The sequence below is a fragment of the Helianthus annuus genome, chromosome 5, assembly GCF_002127325.2.
Source record: "Helianthus annuus cultivar XRQ/B chromosome 5, HanXRQr2.0-SUNRISE, whole genome shotgun sequence".
Taxonomy (NCBI): Eukaryota; Viridiplantae; Streptophyta; class Magnoliopsida; order Asterales; family Asteraceae; genus Helianthus; species Helianthus annuus.
The window spans coordinates 108,831,651-108,856,056 of record NC_035437.2 but is presented as its reverse complement, the minus strand read 5'-3'; the positions used below and the strand labels follow the sequence as shown (position 1 = coordinate 108,856,056).

Below are 24,406 nucleotides of genomic sequence, written 5' to 3'. Positions count from 1 at the left end.
TCTAAATGGTTTCTAAATATGTTAAAACATGTCATAAATTGGTTGGGGTTGTAGTAACTTTGCTTAACAGGTCGTAAATGGTTGGTTGGTCAACATGTTTAAATATCGAACTAAAAAAGTCGACCAAACACATGTTAACTTAAAAGATAGATATGACAACCCAAAACCTGTCACATTACAGGTTGTGTCAGGAATTGTTACTAGTAGTTTTACTAGTTCTATCTACATTAGTATTTATTTAGTAATATTTTAGACCGGACCAAATATCATCATCATCATACTCAGCAAATCTCACCAATAGCAAAGCAAAGGTAGGGTCTGAGGAGGGTAAGATGTAGACAATCTTACCTCTACCCTGTAGGAATAGAGAAGGTTGCTTCCAGTGAAACCCCGGGCTCGATAGTAGTTTTGTTTCAAGCCTTCGACATAAGACACATAACACTCAGCAATCAGGACAAAGACCGATTATTAGTGCATGTACCCTTTTGTCTTTCAGCTATCAACGCCACCACATGATGCATGATTAACCGTCCTCAGCTTTTAACATTATTTTCACGAAATTAGTAAAATAACGTTAAAATTAGTACGCTTTCACTTTTGCCACCCGATGACCCACACATATATACATTATATGCGCATTAGAACGGACCCAATAATTTTCATTTTTTGTGTCCATAGCCGACATAAGATGTGACTAACGTATCACACGTTTTCCATACATTTTGTCCTGTTTTTTTTTTTTTTTTTTTTTTTGGTTTTTACAATCATATAGAACTTTGCAATTTTTTGGTCTTGTCAAATAATTTAATAGACTGATCTGCAATCCAAAAAAACAGCTTAAATTATTTGACAGTTGACACCATAGGTACAACTCTTACTGCGCAAGGTACATGTCAATAATGCTCTAGATTTTGTTATTTCTTCTCTGGGACAGATGCATATAATTATCCAAAGATTAAGTAGAAGTTTATATCCCAATAAGATTGCTATCTTTAATTCAAAATGCCAAAATTGTATTGAACAAAACTTGATCAGCTCCCTTTCACCTGCAATGCAGTTAGATACAACATAAACTGTTTGACCATAGGGTAGAACTTTAAGCAATGTACAAGTCTCACTGCACAAGGTACGCGTCACTATAGCTCTAGATTTGGTCAATAAAAAAGCTTTATATCCCAACATTTGGTTATCATGTTGTGCTAATATACTTTTGTAATCATGTTTTACAAAAACATATACAACGTGTTTTGGGTCAACCCGACCCGACCCGTTACCTGATCCACTCATATTGTCCCCTCTACTTCAAATCAGTGTGATTGTCAAGTTTTAAATAACATGGTATAAGTAGGCAATTTTAGCTTTAAATACTTCACAAACAAAACAATGCTTTTAATGTATGAGCTCGAATACCTTTTCTGTGCTTATATTACGAAGCCCGGTTAATATTTCTGCAAAATCTACTGGAGGTAAGCATGAAAACTGCATTTTCTCTCCTGTGCAGGGATGCGTAAATCTACAACATAAATATATGAAATATAATTAAACTCGGTCAGATAAAAACAGTGGCAGTTTCAACCCATTCACGTAATTTGAGTCATCTGTTATACTTTAACAAGTCAAACCTGTCAAGCCAAAATATTAAGATACGAAAACAGGTTAAATGGGTCGAGCAGGTCAGACGGGTCAAAAGTTATCCAAAATGTATTCAGAATGCACAAAACCACCTACATTGCTAGAGTTGTAACAAAATAACTTTTTTTTTAATTATATTAATACATTAATTATTTACTTAAGCAAAGCAAATGAATTAAAAGTGTTTACGGTTAGACCATACTAAAAAGGGCCTGTTTTGACCCCAGCCCGTGTTGACCCGTTACCCAATCTGCTGACCGACCCATTTAACTACGTCTAAACATAAGCTAAGGGACTCAAGAAAAGAAGAAACATGTTTCAGTTGAGTTGACTAACCCAAGAGTCAAAGCATGAAGGCAAGGTCTGTCGAGTTTTGAGACCAGCTGTGAAAGGCGAGAATGTATGGTTGATGGGTTCTTGAGCTGCAACCGTGACAGGGCCAAGTTTCTAGAACCTCCATACACCTCATCTCCCATTAGAGGAATGCCAAGGTACTTTGCATGTGCTCGAATCTGTTTCAGAGTATCACAAAAAGAATGGGTTAGGCTGGCTAACGGATCAAAATAAGTAATACTTTTGTACGGGTTGAAATGGGTTGGGTGGACCCAAAACTCGTTCCATATTTCAATTTGTTATAAATAACTAGCGGGTTCGAAACGTAGATAAAAATAAGCAAATCGCGAGGGTTAAAGTTGTTTGATGCTTTAGTTAAGGAGCTAAACATGTCATAATTAAAGTTGAGGAGCTAAACATGTCATTATTAAAGTGGAGGGGCTAAAGTTGTTTATTATTAGAGTTGATGGGCTAAAGTTGTTTGATGTAGTTAAGGGGCTAAACATATCATTATAAAAGTTAAAGGGCTAAACATGTTATTATTTAAGTTGAGGGGCTAAAGTTGTTTATTATTAAAGTTGAAGGGTTAAATTTGTTTTAGTTAAGGGGCTAAACATGTCATTATTAAAGTTGAGGGGCGAAAGTTGATTGATGTGAAAAATAGCATATTTATAGTATATATAAGGTGTCCATAAGCTACATTATGACAATATTATAACACCCTTTTTAACTAATTTGTTCGACCCGTTAAGTAATAAAAAATAAACCAAATCGACTCTTAAACAGATACAAGAGAACGCAACTATAACTAATGTAAAAGGAAACAATACCTGGTGGGTGCGGCCCGTTTCTAACCTCCATTCGACTAATGCACATCCACCACCAGCAAGTACCTCCACTACTCGGTACCTGATGATGAAATAAGTTAGTTTAATCATTGATTGTTTTAATTCTTATATGCCATATACGTAAATAACGCAAAATAGGTGAGTAAGGTATAAGGTCAAAACAGGTAATTTCTACGCCACTAAATTTACTAAATACACCACCAGCTTGCAGTATTAGTGATGTTCTACGTGCGATTAATGTTGCAATATGGTGGTGTATATCGTAAAATAGTGGTGTACGAATCACCTTAGATAAAAAAAAAGGCCAAGTAAAAGAAGACCTTGAATCACCTACTAGCAGCGGGACGAGACTTCCCACATTTAGTGGGTCCCGTGTCAGCAGTCATGCGAATCCTATTTGTCAAATCACGACCGATTGGGATATCAACACGGCCCGAAGCTGGAAATGGGACCCCACAAGTGAGACTCACATATATCCTCTGAATCGTGTGTTCCTTGAATTGTTGAGATAAATGGGCGTGCGAATGCTCATCCTGCGTTGGTTAAAAAAAAGGACATTAGCAACTATGCAGTTAATATCGCCGATATATCTGTGATATCGGTCCCCTGGTAAAATATCGGTCAGTATATCGGGACCGATATTATTGGTGATATTGACCAATATATGGCCGATATTTTGCTTCCTTAATATCGATATCGGTCAATACCGCACCTGAATTATAGGCTTTAAAAAGGAACAATTGGTAGACTTTTCAAGCAAACTAACCACCATTTCTATGAAATTATGGAAAAATATATATTCTCCCACTGTCAGGACAAATTACAAAAATGCCACAACAAAAATCATGGTTGACCCATTTTGGTCAAAACGATCCACTTTTGTAAGTTGTAGTGTAGTTTTAATATTTTCACAAGAACAATGGCTTGTTTACATTGAAAAGTCAAGTTCAATGGTTCAAAAAGGTCAATTCACTCGTACAAAAAAAAGTCAAACCACATTTGCAACAACAAAAACGCATGGTTGACATTTTCATTTTATCAACATCATCCTTTTTTTTGTAAACCGCAATGTAGTTTTCAATTTTTTCACAAGAATAGTTGGTTGATTTTAAATGAAAGTCAAGTTCCGAAGTTCAAATCAGTCGTTTAAAATAAGTCAACCACCTTTGCAACAACAAGCAGTCCACTGGTGCCTTTATCTAATCTATGCACAATTCCAGGACGGATTGCTGTTTGACTAGTATCAAAACCGAAATCCTTTAAGTGTGCCTGATTTGAAGAGGATTCATCTAACTCGTCATCAGACAAATCATCAGAATCTGAGAGTAATTCTTGACTTTGAAACGAAGGTGTCGGTAGACTGCAATGATGAAGAATTCCATTTACTAATGTTCCACTTGCGTTTCCAGGTGCTGGATGAACAACCTGAATATATCATTAAAATAAGGTAGGTGAATCAACTTTAAACCATGTTTAACTACGTACAAAAATGACTTTTCAGTTTGAAGAAAATATTTAGGAATATAAAACATTAAAGGTAAAGTTTATACAACGTGTTTATTTTTATCCTCGCATCGATAAAAGATTTTTTAAGATGAGTTATAAGCTATAGTTAGTGTCAGTATGGTAACGTTAGCATAATGAAGTGATCGATACTGGTCAAACAACATTGGTACTAACCCCGACATTTGTTTTTATGGTTTTCAATCGGAGTAAAACATGTGTCGAATCCTTTTGAGCATATTTGTTCGGTTGCTGAGTGCCGGTATCATACTGGTATGACAAAAAAACCAAACTGCTGTCGTAACGAACCAAAGCGATAACGACCAAGCACCTAAGTAGTCAATAGCAGTGCTATAGCGGTTAGCGGACCACAGGGTGTGTAGCGGTCCAAATAGCCGTGGCCTATAGCGATTCCGCTATTAGCAGCGCTAAATACCGCTATTTGGAAACCTATATAGCGGTTAATCGGTTATAGCAGTAGAATGAGGCAACACAGTAACGCAGGTAGGTGTTTGATTATGTTAGATTTGCAACAGGTTTTTGATAATGGAATGATATTACTATGAATTTTGATATTACTATTAATATTTTTCAAAGATATATTTATATATATATATATATAAAAATACATAAATTAACCATTGGGTGTCAGCCCAATGGCCACCAGCCCGCATTCTAACCCGGAGGTGGCGGGTTCGAGTCTTGCTCGTTCCTAATGCCCCTACGGTAGCGGATTTACCCCCAGACTCAGGCTTGCTGGGTGGCGATCTGCGAGGTGGGATCACCTCGGCTGTTGGGAGGACCGTGGAATATCCCCCCCCCCCCCTAAAAATACATAAATTATGCATGGTATAAAAATTACCGCTATATCACCGCTATAACCTATATATCATACAGCGGACCTTGACCGCTATTCGATTTTGGACGGCTATAGTTGCATAGCCAAGCACCCGCTGCGAAACGCGGGGAAAATTCCATTAACTTACTTATATTTTATTGCTGACAGGTCAAGTAATAATAAGCCTAAAAGAACACAAGTCAAACGGGTCACACCAAAATTAACCCGACCCATACCACAATGCAGCCATTTTGACCCGTTACCAAACCCACCCATTTTTTCACAGCTAATACATGTCAAAATGTCGTGTATTAGCTGTGAAAAAATGGCTGTCAAATTTTTGGGTTAAACAATGCAGCTATTTGTACAATCTACATAATAATTTTTACATTTTAAGTGTAGAACAAAAGGTTGATGTGATTACCATATGTGCAGGTTTATTAACAACCAATACGTTTTCATCTTCGTAAACGATATCTAATGCTATATCTTCGCCTTCAGCCTTCAAAGGTTGTAATTCAGATATTGTGCATTCAACTTTATCACCGTGTCTTACAATGTGTGATGCCTGAAACAGAAGTGTGCATAAAGATATTAATAAATACATAACGTTACCTGCGGATAATATAAAGAAAGGAAGTGAAGAAAATCGACTATTGAGATAAGAGGGCGTTGAATACGCAACCAATTTTAAAGGTGTGAAACGGGTCGTGATATGAACCCAAACACGACACAAAACTTAAAATAGTGTCACACTCATGAACCCGAACACGATACTACTTCTTGCATGTTGACACAAAGACGACCTGTTTAACCCAGAAATTTAACTTGGTTTAGTTGTTTTGCTTATTATGCATCAAATTTACAACAAAAATTGCAAATGTATATAACAAAAAATTACGTTTAATCTATAAAACTTCGCATAAAATACCCAAAAAAATTAATTTAAATTATGCTATTAAACATAAATATTTTTTAACATGAACCCAGTCAACCAAACATGACATGTTTAGCCCAAAACTGACACAAAGCTATTTAGACTAAACCCAAACCCAAAAATTTTATATTGCTTCGAAAATTCACACCCCTAATTTTAAGTAGATAAACACTTGTTCATTTTGTTTTAACTGTGATACATAGGGCTGCAAACGAATCAAACGAACAAGAACAAGACCTTGTTTGTGTTCGTTTGTTAAGAAATATGTGTGTTCACAAACTGTTCATGAACACTTACCGAACGTCGTGTTCGTTTGTTAAGGAAATGAATTTGTTCGTGTTCGTTTGTGTTCGTTTGTTAACTTTAGGCAATGAATGGAAACAAACGATGATGAACACAAATGAGCACAAACTAATGTTAATGAACAACAAACAAGCGTTCATAAACAGAATATATAATACATTGTCACTTATTAAATACTTTATTTGTCGGAATTTTGAAGTATTTAAATAAATTATAAAAAATAAAAACACTAATGAACAATCGAACACAAATGAACACGTTGCCGAACGTTCACAAACATAAACAAACGAACGCGACCTCTGTTCATGTTCTATCTACCGCTTGCCCCACACTCTTTATTATATCTGCATTACACATTCCCTGCAGTTTTCTACTTAAAATTGGTTCTGTATCGAAGGTGACCCTTTTTCTATTTCCTACCTAACCAACATATTTGCTTCTTCTATGACATCCATCATTTGTTAGTTTGTTACTAACATAACATCTGATACAAAATCAACCAATAAATGCACATATTTACCTTAACAACAACACGATGATTAACAGATACAAGTCCCTCTTTAATGCTGGACTGAACCCTAGCTCTACTAACGCCACTTATCTTATTAGAAATCCACGCATCAAGCCTCATTTTTCCAGCTTCTTCAACACTCTCTGCCAGCCGAACACCCGCGTAATTGGTTCGTTGCCGGTGGTCTTCTTGTGGTTCGTCGTCCAGATTGGAAGCTGTTGAATTCGAATTAAACGAAACCCTTTGATGAATTAGATTACGAATTGGTGGGGTTCGATTGATGAAGAAGAAGGAGATTAAGGAGTTTGTTAGGGTTCTTGATGCGGGGGTTAATGGCGGGTGGGTGAGAGAGGACATCAACCACATTTTGTGTTGATGAGTTTGTTTGGGATGTTTACCAGTTATGTTTCGGGTTGGCATGTATACTACGTTTAAAAAATCGGCCTCAATCGTGTTCAAATTGACATGTTTAATTAACTAGTTCTTTTTACTACTTGCTAACTTGATTAACACGTAAACAACTTGATTATTGCCTGCAACCCATTTTCTATGTTTAGATGTATGAGTTGAACGAGTCGTGCTTGAGTTACATGATTTTAAGTGTGTGCAAACTAGGTTGATATTTGACAGGAATACAAATATGGTTTGTGTTGAGGTTGAATAATTCAACCTATCAACTGACACAATAGACATTTGTATATCCAAGTTATGGTTTTAGTCTCGATTTTTTGGTAATTATAACTTTAGTCTTCATTGTTCACTCGGACGTAACTGTTTGGTCTGCCTAATTGGTGTTAACAATTCTTCTAATTTTATATGAAATTACCAATATGCCTTTGTTGTTAAAATAAACAGTCAACCCTAACCCACGCCCCAATTCCATTAGCCTTCTCCCATTCATTTTCCGCCTGCCCCGTCATCTTCTCCCAACCCAACTCCTTTAGTGACAACGTAAATTAAAATGTGGCCTAAATGTTTAAATACAAAGAACCAATGAATACGTTTGACTCTCCAAACGGGTTCACTTTCTAAACTAAAAAACAATAGTTACATATGGTTGTAAACACGAAAGCAAGAATCAGTTGAATAAGAGGAGACAATATTTTATAAATGCACCTTTTTTATGATGATAAAAATAAAAACATGTGTTGTGAATGTTACTTACAAATGATCATATATTCGTAATTTATCCCCTTGACATTGTAAGCAAAAAGTCGTATGAAAACACCATAAAGATGGGCTCAAAATAAAACTACACATAAAGTGCACAGAAGCCTCCTGGTCGATTGGTGGAGCGATCATATATTATACGCTTAAAATTGCACCAGGTAGTCCTCGATCGATATCATGATTATACCATGCATAGACCAGGTCAAACAAATTACAAGAATTGGAGCAATGTGGAAGACGTGTGGTCGATGCCACGGTCCGAGTGTGGATCGAATATGCAACCACCAGATATTTTTCTCACCAATGGATTGACTCTAATACCTGCGATCAAGATTGATAAAGTCAAGGTCAAGAAAGATAAAATATCAAGTAACAAACCACAAGGTCGATAAACACCAAAAGGTATATGATGAAAGATTACTTTAAAATGTTTTATAAATGGTAAACAATGTTTTATATAAATAATACGTAAAACAAAGTATCACAGCTCTAGCTCTAAAATGAAGCTTCTAAAAAACATTTATATAATGAAAATACTCTTCGAATATTTTTGTATAACAACTCAATGTTTTTATAATTCTAAAAAAACATTAATATAATGAAAATAGTCTTCGAACATTTTTTATATAACAAATCAATGTTTTTATAAAATTGCTAATCTTTTTTAGCCAAGCTTTTTTTTTTGAAAATTATTTTATTTAGCCAAGCTTGTTGGAAGGAATCTTCCTTAAGAATAATCAATCTAAACTCAAATCAAGCCAATAAGGGATGGTTTAATACTTTAACCAATCACATATATGATAAACTTACATGGTAAGTCCTTGGAGGATGCCCCTCTACTTCAGTGCCATGTCACCATCTAAGGAGGGGCCGTGTCAACCAAGCACGGGGTCGTGTGAAACTACTGTTTTCAAGTATAAAAGGAGGTATTTGGCTCATTTTCAAACCATCCATTGGCAAACCACTTCTCTCATACATGCCACCACACCACCACCACAATACCACCATCATCCACCATTTTCATCCATCATCCATCCTTAGAGTGTTTGTGTAGTCTCGGGATCCAAGATTTATAGTAAGAGTTTTTGTCAAACAAATGCCAGCTTGGCTAATCTCTTACATCACTTGGTGAAGACAAAATCATTTATGTATTATTTTTGATTTCCTAGCTTTGGTAATTTTTATTTGGGTTTGTATTAATGACTTTAATAACTAGTTTTTATATTGAAGGTGAACTTTACTTAATCATTTCTTCATGTTTTGTTGATTCACTCATTTGTGTCTTTACGGTCTATATAAAGCGCGTTAATTGCCTGGAAGGGGGTTAGACGGGTGGTTGGGTAAAGTTCTTGCCTCGTTCAGTGTATAGATCCTGCGAGAACCTGATTCAAGCTTATTAGGACTTCCCTTGAGGCAAATAGCATCAAATCGGGGGAAGCAAGAACGGCTTGTAATCCCTTATAAATTAACTATTATTAAAACTTTAAACCGACCTTGCGGGACTGGATCCCTGCTGACTCATACCAATATGGCCGAGGGTAGCGCTGCTGTCACACCCCGACCACGTAAAACATCAAATGGTGGCGGAAACGTCGGGGAGTGTTGTAATAGAATTATTGTTTCACAACCGTGGCATTTAAAAGTTATGTTTTATTTATCAAACAAGGGATTACATTGTCTTAAAACAACTGAAACAACGAGTACATAACGAAATTAAACTAGTTCTATCTTTATTTTTAAGTCTCTAAGGCACAGGTCCGCCCTAGTGTGTTACGAACATCCTATGCAACAGCTCCTGAAACACATGTGAAAATAGGTACGTCAGCATAAAAATGCCTGTGAGATACATAGGTTTTGTGAAAATAGGATTCATGACTTAAGTTTAAAGAAAATGTTTAATAAAAATTAGTCATGAATCTTGTTAAGTGTTTTCTTTTGTAAATCATTTGAAAAGCGATAAAAATCAGATGATATGTATAAATAAAAGAATAATGTATGGTTAAATGAATAACCAAGTAAAATGAGTTTGTATAAATCAAGTTATTTGTAAAACAATGTTTAAGTGGAAATATGTTGTAAATGTAATATGTCTAAACTGAAATGATTTAAATAACGCTACAATATGTAATATTCTGCAAGCACTTATATATAGGAAGTACCAGCGGCGTATCCACCATGCTTGTATTATATTACACATGCATCGTTACTTAAATCACTTAAACAAACCACCAATGTATAAAGTTCATGTTTAAACCAATTGTTAAATGTTAAAAGTCAAAATGTAATCATGTAGTATGTAATAAATGTTATGTATGTTAAGTAATATGTGATTACCTAAACCAAAAGTAAAAATGTACAAAACAAAGTATTTTGAATATATCAAAAGTTATGTTTTGCAAAGTAAATGCATGTTTTACTGATACAAACACTTATGCGGTAAGTTAAACGCTATACATTCAAGCCTTGAGACAGTAGGATAACCTTAGAGTAAAGGTTATCAAAAGAAATGTTTTCGGATTCAGTCATTCCTCACATCCAAACAAACCTAGGATGTCAGGAACGGGATTTGTCAAGTCCTATGGTACCACTACTTACTACCGAGCGGCGTAGCTAATGTTAATGAACATATTTAAGTCCTGTTTGTACAAACCAAATGTCATACCAAATGTAAACATGTTATATGAAAACAATGTACTAAGTATGCTAAGTTAACATACAAAGCAGAAAAGTCATGTAAAACAATGTACTAAGTATGCCAAGTAAACATACATAGTATAAAAGAAGAAGTAATGTAAATCAATGTGCTAGCATGCTAAGTAAACATACGTAGCAAAACAAATATGAAATCATGTACTATAAGTGTACTAATGAACATAGCAAGTATATGATATGGAAACATGAAAAGCACGAAAGTAACAAGTAGGCACATGTGTTTCACCCCAAAACAGTTTGAAAATAGTAAAAGAGGAGACTATGTACTCACTTGAGATTGCTTAGATGTCCTAAGATAACCACCAAGCAAAGCTAGAAGATCACAGAATCAAACGGCACCTAATATAGGTAACTACGTTAATAGACGGACCTATTCGGAGGATCGGGTAGTATGAGGGTTCGTAAACCAAATGAGTGTAAGAACTCATGTAATATGGTTTAACAAAGCCTACATACTAAAACGAAACTTATCCTAAGTGCTTTTGACCCGTTACGACCCGTTTAGATAGCTTTTGCTAGTTTAACGTGTCGTTTGCATAAAACGTGTTCGGACCGCTTAACTAGTCCTATGACAAGTAAAATATGCCTTAACATGTCTAATATTGTTGCCAAATCAGTTTAGATGTCAAAAATTACGTTACACGTGCTTAAAATGAAATTTGGCGTAAAAAGGGCATTTTGGTAATTTACCTAAGGCATATGAACTACCTATCATACAACTACTTAAACATTGTGACCATAAGGTATAACCTCGGAAGGTTATTCCTTATACAACTATGGTCACCTAATGTGTTTGGTCGGATCCTAATGATCGACCAAATGGGTCGGGTTCGAAAGTATAAGCGATTATTTAGATCGCTTACCTTACGACCCTACATAAGCACAAATCTAAAAGTGACGAGCTAAGCATGTTAAAACATGTTTAACGAGGTTAGAAAACAGGTTTGGTATCAAAACAAACGGTTTTGATACCTAAAAGTAGTTTGGTTACAAAATACGCAAGAATACGCATTTTGGCCGAAACTACGACTCGTCATTGAGCTTAGATAACGTGGTAATCAGTGGGTATAGTTACTAGGGACTATAACCATCGTGATTAAGCTCATGTTATGAAGTTCAAACGAACTTCGCATTGACCATAAACTGGTCAATGCAGAAAGTCAAACAAAGTTTGACTTTAACGCTAAAACGAATGAAAAGAATGAAAGAATACTTACAAAAGGTCCCCGCAAGTTTGATTTTTCTAAGTATTCTCAGGTATGAAGTGGTTAGCACTCCAATTTAGAGAAATCTCAGAAAATCAAGTGGGTTTTGCAAATGAAAGGTGGGGGGGTATTTATAGATATGGCACAACCGTTAAGATCGTTCGTCGAATAACGTGCTTCGATCTAGGTCGTACACGTGTGCCCCTTGTTTTACAAAACCATGGGCACCCCTAGTTTAAGCCCATGATATGTTAAAAACCATTTGTAAGTGGAAAAACATGGTATAACAACTGTAAACAGCTGTAAAAATTGATTCTGTGCAGATCTGGGAGTACCACGCGGGCCGCGAAAGGATCATTCAAAGGCTACGCGGGCCGCCTGAGGGTGTAGTTCAGCAAACAGTTTCCAAATTGACAGTTTCAGTCCCTGTTGTGTTATAAGCTCCATTCCGACATGTTTAAGGCTCGTTAAGCAAACTTTAAGGCCCTAAAATGATGCCCTAACATTGTGGACATGAAACATGCTCAAAAATATGCCAGATGTCGGTTCGTTTGGTCGTATGATCGCGATATTCGCTTAATTACGACGAAATGCGCACGAACGCGAAAAACGATCCAAATTGCGCGACGAATGGTTTTTCTTATGCCAAACACTAAAATAAAATATTTTAATGCTTACATAAATTTTTGGATGTCCGGATGTATTCAGAACGTAAGTTATGCGCGAAAATGCAAACTCATGCACTTTTTGACGCTTTTAGTCCCTAATTGAGCATAAAGTTTATTTTAGCACACCGAATCCCTCAAAGCCTATTTCTAAGCTATGTAAATGATATTTAGGGCGTGTTTAATTTATGGTCATTTTCCGGAATGTTCGTTATAGTTCAAATCGTCATACTTTCGCAGTTTGTCGATTTTAGTCCCTGTAAGCGAATAAACTTGATTTTGCCATACCAAAACCTTCAAAACTTATTTCTAAGTTATGTAAAGGTTATTTAAGGTATGTTAAGCATATGTTGATGTTCCGGAGTATTTGTCGTGTTAAACTGATTACGTTTACGCACCAGTTTGCGTATAATTCTCGAGAAAGCGATATAGAGTTTGAAATTGATCAAACATCAAAACATGAAAAATGTTAAACATAAACAAACAAACATTGGGGTCAAATAACTTTATTTCACTGAGAGCATTCACATCCAATTTATACATACATTCCACTAAAAAACAACTCCTATATCAATATATTTCCACTAAAAACAAATATTTTTTCTCTCTCCTTTCAATTAAATAATATTATCATTACATTTTTCTCTAACTTCCACTCACAACCACTTTCAAAATATATTAAAAAATTATAACGGGTGAACAGTGTCCCCCCAAATATACAGATGAACAGTAACATTTTCTCTCTCCTCTACTCACAACCACTTTTTATACCCTTTATAATATAAAAACCCCTCCTCACATAATTTGATGGTTAGGATGTGAATGCTCTGATAACTAAACTGTTTACAATGATTACAAGCACAGATGTCACAGCTGCCTCCAAAAGAGGGACATGCCACTTTTTGCATTAATAACTTAATTATCTTTTCAATAATCCGGCCTTGCGGGACTGTATCCCTGCTGACTCAGACCAATATGGTTACGGGTAGCGTTGCCTCCAAAAAAGGGACATGCCACAATAACTAAGATAATCTCTTAAAAAAACCCAAATGACCATACACCTTCGTTTCCCTATTCTCTATGCCGAATCCAACCACTCCATAAACTCCGAATCCAACCACTCCATAAACTCCAAATGACCATACACCTTCGTTTCCCCATTCTCAACAACTCGTCAATTTGCGGATAATCGTAAAGCTTTGCAAAACCGTGAATGTACATGACCCTTTTTATTTTCACTTTTGGGTACAACACCTATACATTATCAAAGTCACACAATCACATACTTTATGCTTTAAACACAAACAAACAATCAAATATACATGTTTAATACGTTATGCTTGAATTCGTATATGATAGACTATTCTTATGTTGTATACTTGTCATTAACTTCGTGCAAGCCTCCCTTAACATGTATAACGCTATAGGAGTAACGTATCACCCGTATTCTCGAGGTCATGTTAAGTTAAACACAATGGTCTTATCGTTGCTACGATAAGATTACGCCAGCGGGACACTTTAGGTTGACATTTATAGTTGCATGCCAGTTATACGTTATTCTTGGTGACAATTATGACATGTGGATTTGTTTAAACTTTTATACTTACACTTGTAACTAAACTTGTATGCTCGCCAATACTTTTGTATTGATCTATACTTTAAAACGCATTGTCGGAAATTGATGATGAACGAAATCCAGTAGGAGGCCTAGAACGCACCTTAAACTTTACTACTTGTTGTATCTCATTTTTGTTTCAAATTTGTTGTAATTTTGTTTCCAACAATGTACTTGATGTTAGTAATGAAATGAATATTGTTTATTAAATACTTGTCACATTTAGTGTTATGAAGTCTCTTACAATCTTGTTTTCGTCTCACTCTGATGTTTCTGCCATCGGTTGGGGTGTGACAAAGAAAGATGAGAGTATGTGTGTGGGTGTTGTGCCGTGAGCAAGAGGGAGAGGGAGAGAGATTTTGTTGTTGTGTTTGAAATGTAAAAGTGTTATGAGTGATGGTGTATTACTGCTGTTATAACCTCTTACGTCTTGCAAGTCAAGACAAACTCTCACAAGGCTATACCATCTAGCATTATCATCATCATAGTAAGTAGGCAAGGGGCTTGTGGGTCTCTTCTCATGACCGTAAGGTGAAGGGGGAGGGGGTAAGCATGGGTTTTTTTATTATAAAATGTAATTGAACATGTGTGCAATTCTTATATTGGATATTTATGTCATTAGTGTCTTACTTGGAGAATTAGATCACTAATTATAGTTTAGGGTGCTAAATGAGTTTAACTAGTTCATTAGACTAGTTATTTTGATGTTAGGATAATAAATTTAGCATTAGTTTCGATATCGGGTCGTTACCGGATAAACCATGTGATGTGTATAGTAATTTATGTGTAAGTATCCTTGAGATACATTTAATATATTTGAGGTCGTTTATGATAACCAACATCATTATCTGTCCTTGTTATTACCATCAGAGATGCTGAGTGTGCGCTGCGGAATGCTGAAGTTGTTATTTTATAGTTCGGATCGGACAAATTAGATGTTTAGGCATTTTTCCAGAAAATTTATATATAATAAAACAATTGTTCCCCATTTAGGGTTTTTGTATATATGTTTAACTTGATATGCTTTCTTATCATCTGATTGTTGTTTCAGGGAGTACCGAAACTCTCCTAGCATGAATAGTGTGTTCGCATTGTTACCAACGTATTAGGACATAACTATTTTGTTTCGCGACACTGCGAAAACGATGATATAATATGTAATGTAATGATATGTCCTGAGATTGCTAGACTTTGTACGACTCAATCACTCACAAATCAAGTCTAATGTGCATAATTAAATGTATAAATAGTGATAAAGTTGTACGGAATTACCATTTATTTTGCCGGTTGTCACATTCACATGCACAATCCATCTCAATCTCCCCTTCTTTATCTTACCCGATATACTAACCACCCCTAGCCTTTCCCTAAAAAAATCATATTTTATCTAATCTAACCTGTGTGCCCGCACATATAATGTAACACCCCAAAAATATTGAATAAACATAAGTTAAATATAATAGTAAAGAAATGGTGCCTAAATTTAATAATGACGAAAATAGAGGGATCAAGATTGTAACTATCTAAAATTGATTAATAAAAATAACAATTGAGAAAAACCCACACACAGTACGTGTGTGGGAGTTCTCTGCGATCGAACAAGGCAAAAGAAAGGGGGAAACCCTAGTTCAAGAAATCAAGTGATTCAATCCAAATTCATAAGCCAATTTGGTGCATGATCCCTAAATTGTGATTAGCTAAGCCTAATCTCTCAAGTGGTAAGTTCAATTTATGAAAATCTTGAATTGTAGGATGAGGGGATTAATCCCAATCTCGATTTCTTGAATCAGAATAGGGAAATCTGAGTTGTAAATTACCTTCTAGGGCAAGAATTATGTTTGATTTTAGGTTGCATGAAAAGTATAGTGAAAACCCACTTTGTAAAGATTATGTTACTAGTAGGAAGCTCATAATGATTATGATCATGTGTTAATTGATATATGAAATTGTTTGTGATGTTTGAATGCTAGATAAATTGATTTAGGATGAAAAATCTATGTAAATTCAAAGGAAGGTGATTCTTGTGTTATGATGAACTAGTAAGTATATGCTTAATAGACTTGTACCTTGTATCTTAATTGTGATGCCTACCAAGTGTTCGATGAAATGCCTAAAAGATAAAATGTATATGAAAATGGTAAAATGAATCGCTAGGCTAAATGAAAGAATAAATGTTCTAATGTAGGCGTAAAGGAAGAAGGTACAAGCACCAAGAAAACGGAAGGGGCGCAAGATCGAGGTATGTTTCGTGACGTACAAAACTTTACTTAAATTTCTTTATTAGTGATTGTGTCAAGCAAATTGTGTTATAATGGTTATTTCTTGCTATAATGGATACGGTGACTAGTAAATAAATAGCAAGTCCCTTGCGGATTTGGCTAAGCTAATGAAAGTTAAGCTATGATAAGCAAATAGACCGGTTCGAGTAACTAGGTCGAGTAATGATATGATACCATTCGTCTTGAACGGGTGGTTTTGAATGCTATACGAATGCGAGATGCTTAATCCGTTCTACGGATGGAAAGAAGAATTTATGTTGAAAGCAAATAACCCAATCAAACGGGTCGAATGCGTATGCTTAACTCTCATTGAGAGTGTTTATGCCATACCCAAGTTTATGGGTAGTCGAATGCGTAAAACGGTTAAAAGTTCATATACGGATGGAAGTAAAATTAAAGAATTATGATTTAGCGAGTGCAATAACTAACCTTTGAAATTTCTTGTTAATGTAGGTAAATCCTCATCGTAGACTCTATGGCGAATTGAAGCGAGCACGTGATCACCACTTAACATATCAAGCGCTTCCGCTAGTTGCTTTAATGTTTTGGGTCAATAATTGTGAAAGTTTGTCTAAACTAGTTAGTAGATGTATTGGTCAAAAGTTTATGTTTTCCTTGGACTTTCGTTGCGTCTAGTCGTAAAGGTCATGGAATATTTTGTATGAAGGTTGTATGAAACAGGTGCATGCTCATTGTACGAATGGGTCATGCCCGATTTTTGTCGGAAATATGAGTTAACTTGTTATTTCAAGTCTTAAAATTATCATCGAAAATGGTTTTATAAGAACTAAATAAGTGGGTCTAACAAGTTGGTATCAGAGCCAAGGTTTGAGGGATTCGAGCGTTAAACGCGGTGCTTGAACTCAAACCGGTGGCTCGTTCGAAAGAGTGCTCGCTCCAAGATCGCCCAAGAGGTAACTTTAAAGTTATAAATAAGTTGTAAGTGTGTTCTTTTTATGAGTTTGATGGAAATAATTAAAAAGATTTATGAGAAGGTCAAATGATAAGTTCAGGAGCCGTAGAACCTGAACGGAATGGAAGGAATCGAATGAGAATGCTTAAAAATGGAACAGCAGCGTTTCTGCAAAACGGAAGCCCGTCGCCGACGGGTTAACCCCCGTCGCCGACGGCATCCTCTTGCCCGACGCCTAAACTAACTGCCGACGGGAAAAACCGTCCGACGGCCTTCATACGAGCCCGTCGCCGACGGGCACATAGCCGTCGCCGACGGCTTACATAACGCCAAAACGCTGAAATTGTTTTGTTTTTCATGCTTTGTGTTACCGGTTTGTCCGAAAGCTTATTTCATGGCTACGTAGTGTCCATATAAGGTTTAACAAGTCTATGTAATCACAATTAGCGATTACAACGAGAATGGATTCGTAAGAATCAAAAGAAATGAAGCAAATGAGATGAATTGGATTAAGTGAATGATGATTAATGAGTAATGATATGCGGAAAGTTTGTAATTTGTATTAAACGAGAAGCATGATATTGTGTAGATGGCTGATGCAAGAAATGTCAATGAGGATGATGACGCAACTCGGCATGAAGCGTTTAACAGTAGGGTTACGGAGGTGGCGGAAGGGGTTATGCAAGCCCATCTTCCGCGATTAGCTCAAGAGGTGGAAAGCCGGGTTTTGGGAGTCGTAGACGCTATGATGACTAGCAAGATTGAAGAACTGAAAGAACTATTAGAGGGATCTAGAAACAAAAGCAAGGAACGAAGGTGCACGTATAAAGACTTCATGGCATGCCAACCCGCAACGTATGATGGTAAAATTGACCCGATTGCATGCCAAAGATGGATTTCAAATATAGAAGCGGTGTTTATTCGAAGTCGTTGTGATAACGAAGATAAGGTGATGTTCGCTACCGGCCAACTCACTTTTCAGGCAAAAGATTGGTGGGATGCACACAGTAAAGAGATAGGCGAAGAAAGGCTCCAAATAATGACCTGACAAGAGTTTAAGGATCCTTTTATGAAATATCACTGCCCTCAGTCAGCCATTGATAAGATTCAAGAGGATTTCTTACGTCTCCGACAGAAAAACGAAACGATAAATGAGATATCGAACATTTTCTTGGATAAGATGAAGTTTTGTGGAGAGTTTGTGCAAACTGAAAGGATGAAGATTAATCGCTTTTATGGGGTGTTAAAGGCAGAATTTAGGGAGTTCATCACTCCCTCGAAATGTGAGACTCTTGATGAGCTAATCAATCTAGCGCGGGATAGAGAAATCGAAATCAAGAGGCAAGAAGAACGTGGAGAAAAGAGACCAAATGAAAAAGGTGGAAGTTCGACCCCGGCCAAAAAGGGGAAGTATCAAGAGCAAGGAAGAAAAGATAAGTCGAAGAGTGGTATCACGCCGTGCAAGACTTGTGGAAAGCTTCATACGGGGGAATGCTTGTTAGGCAAGAAAGGGTGTTACAAATGTGGTAAGGAAGGGCATTCGTCTTATCAGTGTCCAAACAACCCGAAGACTTGCTTTCATTGTTTTGAAAAAGGGCATGTTAAATCGGAATGCCCAAAACTTCAGCAAGAGTCAAAGAAAGAAGATAAGAAGCAAGAGGGTTCTAGAGCGAAAGGGAGGGTGTTCCAAATTACATCTGAAGAAGCCAAGTCTCACCCGAATGTGATTTCAGGTATCTTTTTACTAAACTCCATACCGGTTTATGTTCTATTCGATACTGGAGCTACCATGTCATTTATTTCGAATGAAATTATACAACATTCGTCCTTTAAGATCGAACGAATGTCAACGCCTCTAGAAGTAGAAATAGCTGATAATAAGATCTATATGCTACATGAGATATGTAGGAAATGTAAATTCATAATGGAAGATGAGGAATTCGAAATTGATCTCATACCCATGGTTCTAGGGGAATTTAAAATGATAGTGGGAATGGATTGGTTGGCACGACACCGGGTAGAAATAAATTGTGAAAATAAGATAATGTCTATTCAAGCCCCAAGTGGAAGGCAATTGAGTATTCAAGGGGAAAGAAACGTAGAAACCAAATTGTGTAACCTTATCCAAACCTTTAAATACATACGTAATGGAAATAGAGCATACCTGGCTTATGTGGTAGACGCTCAGCAAATTCTCCCGAAGTTTGAAGACGTTGAGGTAGTGAATGAATTTCCGGATGTGTTCCCGGAAGAATTGCCGGGACTCCCTCCCGAAAGAGAAATAGAATTTCGCATCGAATTAAACCCGGGTGCAAAGCCAGTTGCGAAGGCTCCCTATAGACTTGCTCCCACTGAGATGCGGGAGTTAATGACACAATTACAAGATCTTCTAGATAAGGGCTTCATACGCCCAAGTGTGTCGCCTTGGGGAGCACCCGTTCTATTTGTTAAAAAGAAAGACGGGTCGATGCGTATGTGCATCGACTATAGGGAATTAAACAAGCTGACCATAAAGAACCGCTACCCTTTACCTAGAATTGACGACCTTTTTGATCAATTACAAGGGGCGAGTTGGTTCTCCAAGATAGACCTGCGTTCGGGGTACCATCAAGTTAGAGTACGGGAAGAGGATATTCCAAAGACTGCGTTTAGAACCCGTTACGGGCACTATGAATTTTTAGTCATGTCCTTTGGATTGACGAACGCGCCGGCTGCGTTTATGGATCTTATGAACCGGGTGTGCCGACCCATGTTAGACAAATCGGTAATCGTGTTCATAGATGATATCTTAGTCTATTCGCGAAGCAAAGCTGAACATGCAATGCACTTGCGTGAAGTACTCGAAATTCTCCGCAAGGAGAAACTTTACGCAAAATTTTCAAAATGTGCCTTTTGGCTCAGAGAGGTGCAATTCCTGGGTCACGTGATCAATGCGGAAGGTGTTTTAGTTGATCCTTCAAAGATTGATGCTGTAATGAAGTGGGTCTCTCCGAAGAACCCAACAGAGATAAGAAGTTTTCTGGGCCTTGCCGGGTACTATAGAAGGTTCATACAGGATTTTTCGAAGATAGCCCTACCCTTAACAAAACTGACAAGAAAGAAAGAGAAGTTTGTGTGGGGTAAAGATCAGGAGGAGGCTTTTCAAATGTTAAAGGAGAAACTATCCCGTCCTCCGGTTCTGACATTACCGGATGGAACTGAAGACTTGGTGGTCTATTCAGACGCTTCACACCAGGGATTAGGCTGCGTCTTGATGCAAAGGGGAAGAGTCATCGCTTATGCTTCAAGACAATTGAAGCCGCATGAAGTAAACTACCCGACTCACGATCTAGAATTGGCAGCGGTAGTGTTCGCCTTAAAGATTTGGAGACATTATTTGTACGGCACGAGATGCACTATTTACTCAGATCATAAAAGCCTCAAGTATCTTTTCGAGCAGAAAGATTTAAATATGAGGCAACGGAGATGGCTGAAACTTATCAAGGATTATGATTGTGATATTCTTTATCACCCGGGAAAAGCAAACGTAGTAGCCGATGCGTTAAGCCGAAGAGAGTATCCGACTCCTTTTCGTGTAAAGTCCATGAAGATGATTGTTACGCCACGGTTACTTGAAATGATACGTGAATCTCAAATAAAGTCGCTTGGAGCGGAAGACTTAAAGAAGGAAAGACTAAAAGGTGTAATCGATAAATTAGAAGAAAATTCGATCGGACTCAAAACGCGATTCGGCCGAATTTGGATACCCCGATTCTGTGAAGTCAAGGCTGCTCTACTCGACGAGGCACATAAGTCACGATATTCGGTCCACCCTGGGGCTACAAAGATGTATCGGGATCTGAAGGCCAATTATTGGTGGCCGGGCATGAAACGCGACATAGTCAAATATGTCGCAAAGTGCTTAACATGTTCCCAAGTGAAAACCGAGCATCAAAAGCCATACGGGGAATTACAACCCTTGGAGATACCGCAATGGAAGTGGGAGGAATTAACGATGGATTTGGTAACCAAGCTTCCTAGAACAAAAAAGGGGCATGATGCGATATGGGTAATCGTGGACCGACTTACGAAAAGCGCTCATTTTCTACCTATTAAGGAAGTCTACTCTTCCGAGAAAATGGCGGAAATTTACATGAACGAGATTATATCTCGACACGGCGTGCCTGTGTCAATTGTCTCAGATCGGGACACTAGATTTACTTCTCGATACTGGCAAAAGTTTCACGAGAGTGTGGGTACGAAATTACACATAAGTACCGCCTACCACCCTCAAACTGACGGCCAGTCAGAAAGAACCATTCAAACACTTGTTGATATGCTGAGGGCGTGCGTCCTAGATTTTGGGGGAAGTTGGGATGACCATTTACCACTAGTGGAATTTTCCTATAATAATAGTTACCATAGTGGTATCCAAATGGCTCCGTATGAATTACTGTACGGGAGGAAATGTAGAACTCCCGTATGCTGGGGAGAAGTAGGGCAAAGAGAGCTTGCGCCAAGTGATTTAATAGCAGTAACGAATGAAAAGATTAAGTTGGTTAGAGCTCGACTGAAAGCAGCACAGGATCGACAAAAGGCTTATGCAGACAAAAGAAGACGTCCCATTGAATTTCAAGTCGGAGACTTGGTTCTGCTGAAAGTGTCCCCATGGAAGGGTATAATCCGCTTTCGCAAACGTGGTAAGTTGGGTCCTCGTTATATTGGACCGTTTAAAATCTTGGCTCGTGTTGGAAGAGTTGCATATCGATTAGAATTACCGCCTGCTCTAGACGGAATTCACAATACCTTCCATGTGTCGCAGTTGAGAAAGTGTCTTGCGGATGAAACCGCGTTAGTACCACTCGATGATATCGAGTTGGACGAAGGGTTAAATTATGTCGAAAAACCAATAGCTATTAAAGACGTCAAGGTGAAGAAACTCCGCAACAAAGCCGTTAAACAAGTATTGGTCCAATGGCTTCACCGAAAAGGGTCGGAGCTTACGTGGGAATCAGAAGACGAAATGCGTAGACACTACCCTCACCTTTTCGGTATGTCAATGTTTAAATAGTTATGTGCTCAGGTTTCGGGGACGAAACCTCTTTTAAGGGGGGTAGACTTGTAACACCCCAAAAATATTGAATAAACATAAGTTAAATATAATAGTAAAGAAATGGTGCCAAAATTTAATAATGATGAAAATAGAGGGATCAAGATTGTAACTATCTAAAATTGATTAATAAAAATAACAATTGAGAAAAACACACACACAGTACATGTGTGGGAGTTCTCTGCGATCGAACAAGGCAAAAGAAAGGGGGAAACCCTAGTTCAAGAAATCAAGTGATTCAATCCAAATTCATAAGCCAATTTGGTGCATGATCCCTAAATTGTGATTAGCTAAGCCTAATCTCTCAAGTGGTAAGTTCAATTTCTGAAAATCTTGAATTGTAGGATGAGGGGATTAATCCCAATCTCGATTTCTTGAATCAGAATAGGGAAATCTGAGTTGTAAATTACCTTCTAGGGCAAGAATTATGTTTGATTTTAGGTTGCATGAAAAGTATAGTGAAAACCCACTTTGTAAAGATTATGTTACTAGTAGGAAGCTCATAATGATTATGATCATGTGTTAGTTGATATATGAAATTGTTTGTGATGTTTGAATGCTAGATAAATTGATTTAGGATGAAAAATCTATGTAAATTCAAAGGAAGGTGATTCTTGTGTTATGATGAACTAGTAAGTATATGCTTAATAGACTTGTACCTTGTATCTTAATTGTGATGCCTACCAAGTGTTCGATGAAATGCCTAAAAGATAAAATGTATATGAAAATGGTAAAATGAATCGCTAGGCTAAATGAAAGAATAAATGTTCTAATGTAGGCGTAAAGGAAGAATGTACAAGCACCAAGAAAACGGAAGGGGCGCAAGATCGAGGTATGTTTCGTGACGTACAAAAGTTTACTTAAATTTCTTTATTAGTGATTGTGTCAAGCAAATTGTGTTATAATGGTTATTTCTTGCTATAATGGATACGGTGACTAGTAAATAAATAGCAAGTCCCTTGCGGATTTGGCTAAGCTAATGAAAGTTAAGCTATGATAAGCAAATAGACCGGTTCGAGTAACTAGGTCGAGTAATGATATGATACCATTCGTCTTGAACGGGTGGTTTTGAATGCTATACGAATGCGAGATGCTTAATCCGTTCTACGGATGGAAAGAAGAATTTATGTTGAAAGCAAATAACCCAATCAAACGGGTCGAATGCGTATGCTTAACTCTCATTGAGAGTGTTTATGCCATACCCAAGTTTATGGGTAGTCGAATGCGTAAAACGGTTAAAAGTTCATATACGGATGGAAGTAAAATTAAAGAATTATGATTTAGCGAGTGCAATAACTAACCTTTGAAATTTCTTGTTAATGTAGGTAAATCCTCATCGTAGACTCTATGGCGAATTGAAGCGAGCACGTGATCACCACTTAACATATCAAGCGCTTCCGCTAGTTGCTTTAATGTTTTGGGTCAATAATTGTGAAAGTTTGTCTAAACTAGTTAGTAGATGTATTGGTCAAAAGTTTATGTTTTCCTTGGACTTTCGTTGCGTCTAGTCGTAAAGGTCATGGAATATTTTGTATGAAGGTTGTATGAAACAGGTGCATGCTCATTGTACGAATGGGTCATGCCCGATTTTTGTCGGAAATATGAGTTAACTTGTTATTTCAAGTCTTAAAATTATCATCGAAAATGGTTTTATAAGAACTAAATAAGTGGGTCTAACATATAAGTCATCATTCTCATCTCTATTACATCCATCTTGTGCGCTCGTCTCTTATTGATAGCCCAATAATCTATTTGTAATCCAATAAGAATTCTCCTTTAATTTTGTTGGGAATGTATGGTCACGCAATACCCAATTGGCTGCTCTCCACCGACACAAGCCAGCCTGGATGCGG

At 37.1% G+C, this 24,406-nt stretch overlaps 1 protein-coding gene and 1 long non-coding RNA gene across 4 annotated transcripts; one reads left to right on the top strand and one right to left on the bottom strand.

The window, feature by feature from the left end:
• Window positions 1-800: 800 nt before the first annotated feature.
• LOC110941028 (RNA pseudouridine synthase 2, chloroplastic) lies at window positions 801-7,314 on the bottom strand. Of its 3 annotated transcripts, none has more exons than XR_002593746.2 (8): window positions 6,915-7,314; window positions 5,579-5,722; window positions 3,978-4,238; window positions 3,134-3,346; window positions 2,796-2,874; window positions 1,969-2,144; window positions 1,411-1,513; window positions 801-1,046 (listed from the first exon to the last, which is right to left on the bottom strand). XR_002593746.2 is itself a non-coding variant. In XM_022182631.2 (8 exons), the coding sequence occupies exons 1-8, from the start codon at window positions 7,269-7,271 to the stop codon at window positions 1,032-1,034; spliced, it is 1,338 nt and encodes a 445-aa protein (XP_022038323.1). In that variant the 5' UTR covers window positions 7,272-7,312; the 3' UTR covers window positions 801-1,031. The 3 variants fall into 3 exon arrangements, 1 of the variants encoding a protein (XP_022038323.1); XR_002593745.2 differs by having other exon boundaries at window positions 3,148-3,346; XM_022182631.2 differs by having other exon boundaries at window positions 3,144-3,346; window positions 6,915-7,312.
• Window positions 7,315-22,735: 15,421 nt separating this feature from the next.
• LOC110939034 lies at window positions 22,736-24,140 on the top strand. Its single transcript, XR_002591909.2, has 3 exons — window positions 22,736-22,864; window positions 23,332-23,385; window positions 23,879-24,140. It is a non-coding gene; the product is annotated as an uncharacterized LOC110939034 (long non-coding RNA).
• Window positions 24,141-24,406: the final 266 nt, after the last annotated feature.

What these genes read in the sequence shown, in the direction of transcription:
- LOC110941028 (XM_022182631.2), bottom strand. Translation starts at nt 7,271, where the DNA reads ATGTGGTTGATGTCCTCTCTCACCCACCCGCCATTAACCCCCGCATCA. An exon ending in TCTCGTCCCGCTGCTAGTAG is followed by an intron (nt 2,875 to 3,143) that starts GTGATTCAAGGT and finishes TTTCATCATCAG; the next exon opens with GTACCGAGTAGTGGAGGTAC. An exon ending in AAACGGGCCGCACCCACCAG is followed by an intron (nt 2,145 to 2,795) that starts GTATTGTTTCCT and finishes ACTCTGAAACAG; the next exon opens with ATTCGAGCACATGCAAAGTA.